This window comes from Bison bison, unplaced genomic scaffold (assembly GCF_000754665.1).
Source record: "Bison bison bison isolate TAMUID 2011002044 unplaced genomic scaffold, Bison_UMD1.0 scf7180017864238, whole genome shotgun sequence".
NCBI classification, from domain to species: Eukaryota; Metazoa; Chordata; class Mammalia; order Artiodactyla; family Bovidae; genus Bison; species Bison bison.
In genome coordinates, this window is record NW_011494810.1 from 931,272 (window position 1) to 943,193 (window position 11,922).

An 11,922-nucleotide genomic window follows, 5' to 3' on the forward strand; every position below is an offset into this window, starting at 1 on the left:
ACAGAGCATATTCAAAAGCAGAGACATTACTTTGCCAACAAAGGTCCGTCTAGTCAAGGCTATGGTTTTTCCTGTGGTCATGTATGTATGTGAGAGTTGGACTGAGAAGGCTGAGTGCCAAAGAATTGATGCTTTTGAACTGTGGTGTTGGAGAAGACTCTTGAGAGTCCCTTGGACTGCAAGGAGATCCAACCAGTCCATTCTGAAGGAGATCAGCCCTGGGATTTCTTTGGAAGGAATGATGCTAAAGCTGAAACTCCAGTATTTTGGCCACCTCATGCAAAGAGTTGATTCATTAGAAAAGACTCTGATGCTGGGAGGGATTGGAGGCAGGAGGAGAAGGGTACGACAGAGGATGAGATGGCTGGATGGCATCACTGACTCGATGGACGTGATTCTGAGTGAACTCCAGGAGTTGGTAATGGACAGGGAGGTCTGGCGTGCTGCAATTCATGGAGTGGCAAAGAGTCAGACACGACTGAGCGACTGAACTGAACTGAACTGAACAAACTCACAGACATAGAGAACAAACTTAGGCTTACCAAAGAGGCAAGAGGAGAGAGGGATAAATTAGAAGTTTACAATTAGCTGACATAAACTATTAATTGCTATTGTTGTTCAGTCACTAAGTCGTGTTCAACTCTTTGTGACCCCATGGACTGTAGCCCCCGAGGCTCCTCTGCCCATGGGATTTTCCTGGCAAGAATACTGGAGTGGGTTGCCATTTACTCCTCTAGGAGTTCTTCCCAACTCAGGGATAGAACCCATGCCTCCTGTGTCTCCTGAATTGGCAGGCAGATTCTTCACAACTGAGCCACCTATAAATCCATATATGTGTAACTGGATCACTTTGTTGTACACCAGAAACTAACACAATGCTATAAATCAACTATACTTCAATAAAATAAGTCATCAGAGAAAATAAATTAACTGTAGAGACATGAGTCTGCATGAGGGATGGGACTGGTCGGTTAAGACCAGTGTATTTTCTCAGCTGACTTTGTGTCTGTTCTGTTGCTTCATTCACCTTATCTCCTAATTCTCTCTTCTTTTCCACAGATTATTCAGTTAACTGGCATGGATCCACTCCTCTTAAACGTCATTAAAAAAAAATGATTCTAAGCAACTAGCCTCAGAGTTTCTGTCTGGCTACAAAACATTAGTCAGTGAAGTGGGGGGGATCCTCTCTCAGGTAAGCCTTAAACGTATTCTAAAAGGCTTTGAGAAGGGGCAACCGAAAGACGTGGCTGATGAGATTCAGAGAGCACTTCAGAGCGCCGAGAATGCTCCCCAGAATGTGGCTGTGATTGGGCAATCTGGTTCTGGCAAGTCCAGTTTCATCAACGTCTTGCGAGGAATTGGTCATGAAGGGGCTGGATCTGCTTCTGTTGGAGTTGTGCCAACCACCAGAAAGAAAACTCCCTATCCACATCCAAAGTATCCCAACGTGACCTTCTGGGACCTGCCTGGAACGGGGACCCCAGAATCCCTTCCAAACCCTTATCAAGAAGTAGTGGGAGATGATAACTATGACTATTTCATCATTATTTCGTCCTCACGGTTTAGCTCAAACGATGCTTTCCTGGCCCAGAAGATTCAGGAGAAGGGAAAAAAATTCTACTTTGTTAGAACCAAGGTGGATAGTGATTTATATAATGAAAGTAAAAGCAAACCCAGATCTTTCAATAAGGAGACAGTCCTTCAGCAGATCCGAGACAACTGTCTGATCAATCTCAGCAAAATTGTATCTGAGCCGACTGTCTTCCTGGTGTTCAACTTTAAGTCGAAGGAGTTTGATTTCCCAAAACTGCAGGAGACACTGCTGCAGGATCTCCCTGCTGAAAAGCGCTACACCGCTCTCCTCTTGTTGCCAAATTTGTCTGAATCTTTCATTCAGCTGAAGAGAGCTACGATCAAGGAGAAGCTCTGGCTGACAGCCTTCCGGGCAGCCATTTTGGCCTTCATTCCCTTGACACCTTTCTGCTGTGGCTTTGAATTGTCTGAACACGAGAGGGACTTGAAACAGTATCAGAGCCATTTTGGTTTGGATGAGGAGTCGGTCAGTCAGATTGCCCAGAACCTGGGCACATCTGAGCAAGAGATCTACAGCCTCATGAAGTCCACAGATTTCAACTCACTTGTGAAGGATGACAGTATAATAGTCAATGTCAAGAAGTGTGCTGAGTTTGTTTTCTCAGTTACTGGACTCCTCCAGTCTTCTGTTTTCCAGTTTTATAAAGTCTACTTTCTACATTTGAAATTCATTGATACAGTGGCGGAAGATGCTAAGAGAGTCCTGGCTAAGATTGAGGAGATGAGGTCTGGTAGGATGAAGTAGAGACGGGTGGAGTTGCCTGTGTGAATAAGTGAACCTCACATGTTGTGTTCTCTGAGTGGGTCAGGATCTTCTGCATACCACCAAGGCCAATGCTTCCCAATTTGAAAATATCTTCTGTTAGAGTAAGCCTATTGCTCCACATTGATGCTTTACTGCTCTACAAGAGAATTTGCCCATAGCCTGTTTACTGCACTCTCTAAGCTGTTTTCCTTGAATCATGATAGAAATGCACCATGTACCTTTCATTAATCTTCCAGTGTTATAAAGTAGCTTGCTTTTGCATGATTTATTCAGATAATAAAATTTTGGCAACAATGAGGATGACTGTTATCCATTGGATTTTTATGAATTATGATCCCCTGTTATCATTATCATCACTGGGACATTATCATCTCAATGTCCTCCTCATGAAAATGAGGGAAAATACACACATTTGGGACCATGGTCAAGTGAAGAGTTTAGAGAACTACATAGGAGAAATAGTTGAGAGAGGATTAGAGAGTATAGAATGTCATATTTTCAGATATTTCTGAGGATTAGGGGGAAGGAAACCAACTCAGGGTTTATATTTCCAGAACTTTTTCAACACTGGGTTAACAAGACAATATGAGGGACAGAGATATGAAAGAGTAAAAATGAATTAGGAAGGAAAGCAAAGAATAAGTGAACTGGCAGAAGAGAGAAAATGAGTGCATTTTTCACTCACCAAATTTTATATCAAACTTCTGAAATACGACCTAGCACACATCAACATCACCTATCTCAGTCTTAGGGATTCTCATTCCTGATGTTATAGTAATTATAGTCACATATGTGACTTTTCTTCCTTCTTCCATCACTGGTATAGGATAGTGGATCAGGATCTGTACTGAGTAAGATATGTACATGGTAGAAGTCATCCCTCAAATCCCCATATTCTGGAGGTCCTCTCAGAGGGTGGAGGGCACTGAGATGTGGGAGAGGGCATGCGTAGCCCACCATCACTTTACTCCTCCATGCTCGCCCTCTGCTCAGGAGAGGGTGCAGTCAGTGGGGGATGAAGGAGATCACTGTGTGCGCTGCCTCATATTTAATAGGTATGTGAAGTGTTAAAAGGGAAGGAGCTTGTGACCTTCTGTTATGGATGCATTGATTTTAAAAATTCTTTTGTTCCTCACATCCCTGTGCAGTATTTACACTCTCAGAATACAGTCTGTTTGTCAACTTGCCCCTAGATCTCATCTGTCCTTATAAAGAGGATGGATATTGAGGAAATCCTCCTTCTACGTCTACCTCAGCTTGTCAATCAGATGTGGCCAACACAGGGACTCATACAATCTTCTCCTCCTCCAGAAGTCATGACTTTCCAAGGTCCCTGGACCTTTTTACTCCATTTCAGTGGCCTTCCAACAAGGCCACTTGTTGCAAAGGACAATTTGCAAAGGACAAATCAAATGTATCTTGTGTGGGTCCCTGTGGAAACACCCTTGCTACAAAACAAGAGTTATCAAATATTTACATCTGTGCTTTTTATTTTCAAAGTTCCCTCTTCCCAGATGAGACAGCAGGGTTAATGAATCTTTCCATCTGGGAAGAAAGAACTCAGGAGGAGGAAAATAGAGAGGCAGTTCCAGTGCTTTGCTTTAATCAACATGGTCCAAGGGTGAAAGGGAAGTTTCTTATACCTAACACGGCATTCAGGAGGGACTGAATGATTTCACAGGCAGAGCGAAGTGGGGAATTGGGAGGTGGCTGAGAAGAAGAAGGAAAGTCTCAGAGTCTGGTGGGAGGGGATGGAACTTTGAGATGTCTCCAAACTGAGACCTGTGAGTCCACCTATCAATGTGTATAAGCATCAGGCTCTTATAAGGGTAGCATCTGAGGTCCCTCCAGACTCTGTCAGAGGAGGCTTTTGTAGCTCCTTCAGGAGATTATATGATAGCTGACCACATTTTAAGCATTGAGTGAACCTGTCTCATTTGGTAGCCTTCAGCCTATAGCCAGATATATCACATCAGTGTACCATACACTTCCTTGGTCCCCATATGTCTTACTCTGTGAGTACAAAACTCCTTTCATGACAGCGAGAGAGCTGGTATTAGTGAGAAAGGAAAGAGGCCTTCTTCTAATCCCTGCAGCTCAGTGTTACTGGCTGAGAAATTACAGTCCCCATCCTGTCGTCTGTCCCAAATCACTGACTGAAAGAAAGAAAGTGAGAGTGACTGAGTCATGTCGGACTCCTTGCGACCCCATGAACTGTCCATGGAATTCTCCAGGCCCTTCCCCTCCAGCCTTGCATTTGTTCCACAGCCCCAAGGGGTCCTGCACCAAGTAGTGTAGGCTCCAGGCCTGGCCTCAGCACAGGGCTGAGAAGTGAGAATGGACCAATTTCCTCTCAGATGACCCAGCATCTTGTCTGTTAATACTAGAGCGGAATCTGTGGGTCAGTGACAGTCTGATGTAGTGTGATCAGGTCTGCACGGGTCCCCCCAGCTCTCTGGGAAGGATTTTAGTTTCAGTCTCTTTCCTCATTAGCTAAAGCAATTTCCATACACTTTGTATTAGAGGAGTAAAATAGTCCTTGCAAGCAAAACTGTCATCTCAGGTAGTTGCTTTAAAGTTATTACTGCAGTCAGTCACCCACATTACACAACATCCCCTCTATCAGTAAACAATGATTTCTGAACCAGAGGATGATAAAGCCAACCTTGTGTTTGTGTAAATAGCATTGTGCCACTAATGCTATTTGTGTCTTCTCACAGAAAGAATTTAGAGACAAGAAATAGTGGCCAAGAAAGCAAAGTGAGGATTTATTAAGTGATAGACTTCCCTGGTGGTTCAGATGGTAAGGCGTCTGTCTATCAATGAGGGAGACCTGGGTTCGATCCCTGGGTCGGGAAGATTCCCTGGAAAAGGAAATGGCAACCCACTCCAGTACTCTTGCCTAGAAAATCCCAGGGACGGAGGAGCCTGGTGCAGGCTACTGTCCATGGGGTCGCAAAGAGTCAGACACGACTGAACGATTTCACTTCACTTCACTTCACTTCAGCACACTCTCAGAAGGGAGAGTGAGCAGGCTTATGTGAGTAACTGCCCTGAGTTCCTTTGGCAAACTGGTGATACGGGTATTAAAATGGTTGGATGGAATAGTCACCGAAGAGAGAGGGGTCTTGGATCGTATTTCCTGATTTTCATCCTACTTCTGTTACCAAGCCCAGGCTCTCTCTGCCTCTCACACAATAGACAGACCAATCAATTGGGAGACAAGTCGTTGGAACAGGAATAAAAGTTTTAGTTGGAAAGCTAGCACACCAAGAAGATAGAAGATTACCCAAAAACCATCTCTTGAACTTCCCTGGGGGTCCAGTGGTTAAGAATCCACCTGCCAGTGCAGGGGATGCAGGTACGATCCCTGGTTTGGGAAGATACCACCTACCAAGGGGAAACTAAGCTGGGCTGCCACAACCACTGAAGCCAGCACAGCCCAGAGCCCAGGCTCTTCAACAAAAGAAGCCCCCACTGTGAGAAGCCTGAGCACCAAAACTACAGAGTAGTCCCTGCTCGCCACAACTAGAGAAAGCTCGTACGCAGCAGTGAAGACCCAGCACAGCCATAAATAAATAATAAACAAACACAAACAAACAATCTCTCCTCAGTACCAATTCGGGTTCCTTTTATACAGAAGGGGGAAGAGTCCCACTGCTCCCCGACCAATGGCTGAGCAGCATCACTGCCGGTTGCTCCTTGACAGTTGCGGAACCACGAAGAGTCGCTGACTGACAGTTGCTTGCTTGGGGGAGGGGCCCACTTGGCACCGACCAATGGCTGAGCAGGGCTGCCATAGCGCTCTCCTGCCGCTCTGCGGAGAAGACAGTGAATGGCAACCCACTCCAGTACTCTTGCCTGGAAAATTCCATAGACGGAGGAGTCTGGTACGCTGCAGTCCCGGGGGTCGCTGAGAGTCGGACACGGCTGAGCGACTTCACTTTGACTTTTCAGTTTCATGCATTGGAGAAGGAAATGGCAACCCACTCCAGTGTTCTTGCCTGGAGAATCCCAGGGACTGGGGAGCCTGGTGGGCTGCCGTCTATGGGGTCGCACAGAGTCAGACACGACTGAAGCGATTTAGCAGTAACAGCAGCGGTCCCTCTGCTATTATGGTTCCACCTTCCGGAGGTGAGGAGAGATTTTTGTTCATATTTGGTCTTGATTGGAAGTGTCACGGTGTCAGCTTATGATGGCAAATTCTTATCTGCAAAGCTACTTCTATTGTAATGAGGACATAATGAGCAGAAAGTTACAGCTAGAGAGTCCCACCTTTCTGCCTCTTTTGTCTGCCTCTAGGACCCTTGTTACCACAAGATGTGTGGTTTCTTGCCACCTGGTCCATGGCCCCCCTTTTCTCTGCTCATATCTAGCTATCTGCTGGCTTTAACACTTAGAAAGCACTTGCTTACACACCTGCCACTTTCCCTACACCAGCTGCCACCCCTGTTGCACCTACAGCAGCAAGAGACCAGCTAGAAGCAGACACTTCACAACGCAAGAAAGGAAGGTGCTGCTTTCCCAACTTTTGCCTCATTTGCACCACCTGGAAAACACGACAGAGGGTCCAGGAAGGTCCAGTGGAGAAAGGGGGTCTTGGGTGAACCAGAGGAGTGCCTCCTCTACTGCATCCTGGGCTCAAGCTCCTCTGACCAGCAGCTAGTTTCCATGGCTCTCTCTAAAATCCCACTCTGTCAACACCTGTTCCTAGGTCTCCAGGACACCCCTGTCTGGAAGACTCTTTCCCAGTGATGATGAATCTGTCCCTAGAATGCCATTCCCAAATAAGCCTGGCTATTCCCTGACCCTCCTTCTCCTGCCAAGTATAACTTACCTCAGTTAGGTTTCCCAGGTCACCTCTATTTTATTGTCTCCTGAGGGTTTACAGCACTGCCCACACTAGGGGGGTGGTGGGGATGGAGAATTGAGGAGCTGAAAGCAATTCAAGATCAGTCAGTGGCTCCTGAGAAGGGGCCATCTCTAGGGGTAGGAACCTGGATTGGCCCCTGTCCTCTGCTTCCCCTTGTCCAAACCCTCCTAGTGTGGCTTTTGTTCCCCTCCCTGTCTCATTTCCTTCTGAGCCTATTTTATGTGCAGCAAGATGCAGAGGGATGTGGAGCCCTGTGTGATTACCCAGGATCCCTACTTCCCAAAGAAGCCTTAAAGCCCAGCTCTTCTACTAGTAACATGATATACCTCTTCTTGTGCAGCCCTGTGTATACCCACCTTTTCCAGTCCCAGCCAGCCCTTCACCCATGTCCACTCTCCTGCCTCACAAAGAGATTTAGTATTTCCATTGCAGAGACTATTGTCCAAGTTACACAGTTAATAAGGACCAACCCAGAGCTGGATCCCAGGGCTTCTGAGCCCATGAAGGGTGGGAGTATGGTGGCAAGATCACTGGGTTTTCCCTTCAGATTTGCAGGGACCCTGTGTGTGTTCTGGAACCTCACAGCCTTGCTTCCTACCCAGTTCATCTGCTTCCCAGCTCTGTGACCATGAGCAGAAGACTAACCTCTCTGTGTCTCTGTGTCCTCATCTCTAAAGTGGGGGTCATGAAAAGGCTTGAACAAGTGAAGTCAGGACAACTCAGGTCCATCATGACCTAGAGACAGGAACTTCTTCCCCTCCCAGGATCCCACTCTCTGCTGTTCTTGCCATGTGATATCACAGGCTCACCCCCAGAATCCCTGGGTACAGTGCCTTCATGTGCCTGGAGGACCTAATGGTCACCCAGGCTGACACTGAGCATTGGAAAGTGGAGTCACGCTGGTTCCAAGACTGCCTGCATATCATGATGGGCTACTTCAGTGAGAGCCAGGGTGAGTGATTCAGGAAGCAGCACATCATCACCCCGTAGAGACCCCAGACCTGAGGTCCAGGACTACTCATCTCACCCAGCAGGTCAGGGGGCAGCAAGACATTCCCTGCTTGGCTGACCAGTGCCGGTACCCTGGGGAGGAATAGGCTGTCAAGGTTGGAGTGGTGGAAGCAGCCTTGAAGTAGGGCAATTCACATAAAAGCACTGTGTGGAGGAGAGAATCATAAAACAGACTCAGAGAGCTTCCAGTTATCCATGTTCAATGTACCAAAAAGCACAAATACAAATTGCATATCCTGAAAGGGTCTTCAGGCTTTATTTTTTACATTTTAACATTTATTTTACATATTAAATATACTTAAAACCTTTTCACACAGTAAATATTCTCATTAATAATAAAATTTTAATAGTGACAGTGTGTTTGAATATGCATCATTATTTTTCCTTTTTTAAATTAATTATTTTTTGGCTGTGCCAGGTTTTCATTGTTGTGCAGGCTTTCTCTAGTAGTGGCGAGCAGGGCTTCATTCTGGTGCTTCTTATTGCAGTGGCTTCTCTTCTGTGTAGTTCAGTCAGTAAAGCATCTGCCTGCAATGCAGGAGACCTGGGTTCAATTCCTAGGCAAGGAAGATCTCCTGGAGAAGGGAATGGCAACCCACGCCAGTATTCTTGCTTGGAGAATCCCATGGACAGAGGAGCCTGGCAGGCTACAGTTCATGGGATCCCAAGAGTTGGACACGACTTAGCCCTTTCTTTCTTTTCTCTGCTTGCAGAACACAGGCTCTAGGCGCTCATGCTCGGTAATTGTGGCACATGGGGTTAGTTGCTCTGAGGCTTGTGAAATCTTCCTGGACCAGGGATTCAACCCATGTCCCTGCATCGGCAAGTGGATTCTTAACCACTGGACCACCAGGAAAGTCCCTTCTGGTTTTATTTTTAAATTTTTATTGGAGTATAATTGATTTATAATATTGTGTTTCGGGTGTACAGCAAAGTGAATCAGTTATATGTATACATATGTTCACTCTTATTTTTAAGATTATGTTCCCGTATAGGTCATTAAGAGTATTGAGTGGAGTTCCTTGTGCTATACAGCAGGTTCTTATTAGTTATCTCATTTACATAGTAGTGTGTATGTCAGTCTCAATCTCCCAATTTATCCCTTCCCCACCCATCATCCCCTAGTAACCATAAGTTTGTTTTCTACATCAGTGTCTCTATTTCTATTTTGTAAATAAGTTCATTTGTACCTGAAAGGATCCTCAGGCTTTGAGCAGAAAGCCAGTCTTGTGAGGCAGCCTCCCTGGGTTCTTACACCCCATCCTACCTCCTGCCCCAGAGAAACCATAATAAGGCTGGAGCCTTCCAGGGCCATGTTCTCCAGCTCATGGTCAGATTCTAGATCCTGGCTGATGGCAGCATCCAAGGGCTTTGCCAGTTTGTGAAGGACTACTGCATCACTTAGAGACTAACTTAGAGACCAATATCCGCCTTGTCATTCTCATTACCAAGTACAACTGGGAGGTGATATGGCCACTGAGAAGCAGAGTCTGGACTGGAGCATGAGTGTGTCTACCTTCTGAAGAGGTTCCTAAAGGACAAGAGCAAGCCTATGGACCAGACTGGTACCTGTCCCTCCAACCCCTCATCACAGCAGCTCACTGTGCCCTTGTAGAATGATGGCCAAGCTATGCTGCTCACTGCTTTTCCAGTGATTAGAGGCTGCGCATCCACAGTATCAACACCTCATTCAGCAAATGTGAAAGCACTTCCCCATGCAGGGCTTCTGGGGATACGAGGCTGAGGATATCCCAGGGTCCACCTGGGCCTTACTGTCTCCTGGGCAGAGGTTGTCCTCCTACAGGAAGGGCTGAAAATTAATTAGCTTTGAAAAAATTAACTTAAGCAAGAGCATATAGCACTTGTCTTGATTCCATTTCTGCTATGCTATGCTAAGTCACTTCAGTTGTGTCCGACTCTGTGTGATCCCTAGACGGCAGCCCACCAGGCTTCCCCGTCCCTGGGATTCTGCAGGCAAGAACACTGGAGTGGGTTGCCATTTCCTTCTCCAATGCATGAAAGTAAAAAGAGAAAGTGAAGTCGCTCAGTCGTGCCTGACTCTTAGTGACCCCATGGACTGCAGCCTACCAGGATCCTCCGTCCATGGGATTTTCCAGGCACGAGTCATATATATCTCCATCTCTTCATTTGGAAAATGAGGGTAAATTTTTTAATGGACAAGTTGCATTTATTTTTTGGAGCCTTTTTTGAAAACTTGAAGTCACCACAAATCAATCTCATATAACTCCATTGACATATAAGGAACAGCTACATTAATATCATCATGTTTCACAGAAAGTTCAAAGTAATAGTAATTTAGCACCAAACATGATGGAGTATCTGCTGTGCACCCCACGCTCAAATGTGTGTCATCTCAGCTAACCAACCTTCTTTCAGTTCCTTGTGGTTTTTAACACTTTCTAAGCAAAACACTTTGCTAAACTCTTCAGTTGCTGCTGCTGCTGCTAAGTCGCTTCAGTCGTGTCCGACTCTGTGCAACCCCATAGACGGCAGCCCACCAAGCTCCCCCATCCCTGAGATTCTCCAGGCAAGAACACTGGAGTGGGTTTCCATTTCCTTCTCCAATGCATGAAGTGAAAAGTGAAAGTGAAGTCGCTCAGTCATGTCCGACTCTTAGCGACCCCATAGATGGCAGCCTACCAGGCTCCTCTGCCCGTGGGATTTTCCAGGCAAGAGTACTGGAGTGGGTTGCCATTGCCTTCTCCGAAACTCTTCAGTATATTACAGTTTATCTCTGCATTTAGTGAATTTCCAGAACTTCAAAGATCTGACATATAGAAGAGTCATTTGACTGGCAGTAGAGGCCACCCAGGTGAAGCATTTCAAGCAGGGGTACAGTGGGGTCCTCACCACACAGAGAGAAGTCTCGGGCTCCAAGGGGAGGGTGATGGCAAGTGTGAAAAGCCAAGTGTTCTGGGTTCCCAGAGAAGAAGCCCTAGGCTACAAGTATTCCTTGCTCAGGGTTTGCCCCCAGAAATCAGGGGTGGGGGGAACAGGGAAAAGGAATGTACTCTCACCCTGGAAAGGATAAAAGGCCTAATCAAACTTGGGTACCCCATGTGGCTCCTCGTGGTCCGAGGTGTGGATGTTAAGACCCTCTGGCGGGAAGTTCCAGCACCCTGCATCCCACCTGTAGCCGTCTCTTTCCCTCCATCAGCACCGCCTTCAAGGGTTTGCTGGGCTACCCAGATGGAGCTAGTGGTGAAGAACCTGCCTGCCAATGCAGGAGATGTATGAGACGTGAGTTTGATCTCTGGGTTAGGAAGATCCCTTGGAGGACAGCACAACAACCCACTCCAGTATTCTTGCCTGGAGAATCCCATGGACAGAGGAGCCTGGTGGGCTACATACAGGCCATAGGATGGCAAAGAGTCGGACACGACTGAAGCGACTTAGCATGCATGCACACGTGGGTTTGCTACCATAAAGCAAGTTTCTTAGATAAGGTTGCCAGGACCATGGTCATTTTAGCTTCTCATGCTTACTGGCCTGGGGTCCTCATCCATTTCCACTTTTCTCTCTCCTTCCAGCCCCACACATGCCCCAGTGCTTCCTGACTGTGGACCTAGACCACCTTTAGTATCTCTTCTCTTGCCTTGTCTTACTCTAAAGGTGAGTTAAGCAGACCTCGGAAGGTGGGAAAGGTGTGAGAGAGGGC

At 46.6% G+C, this 11,922-nt stretch overlaps 1 protein-coding gene across 1 annotated transcript in view; it reads left to right on the forward strand.

Annotated features, from left to right (window-relative positions):
- The window catches only part of LOC104993294 (interferon-inducible GTPase 1-like), a 16,793-nt gene extending 14,137 nt beyond the window's left edge, over window positions 1–2,656 (forward strand). Inside the window, 2 exon segments of the mRNA XM_010846471.1 lie at window positions 1,060–1,104; window positions 1,106–2,656. Of these exon segments, the coding sequence (XP_010844773.1) occupies window positions 1,078–1,104; window positions 1,106–2,338 (1,260 nt within the window). The 5' untranslated portion in view covers window positions 1,060–1,077 and the 3' untranslated portion in view covers window positions 2,339–2,656.
- The last annotated feature ends 9,266 nt before the right edge of the window (window positions 2,657–11,922 follow it).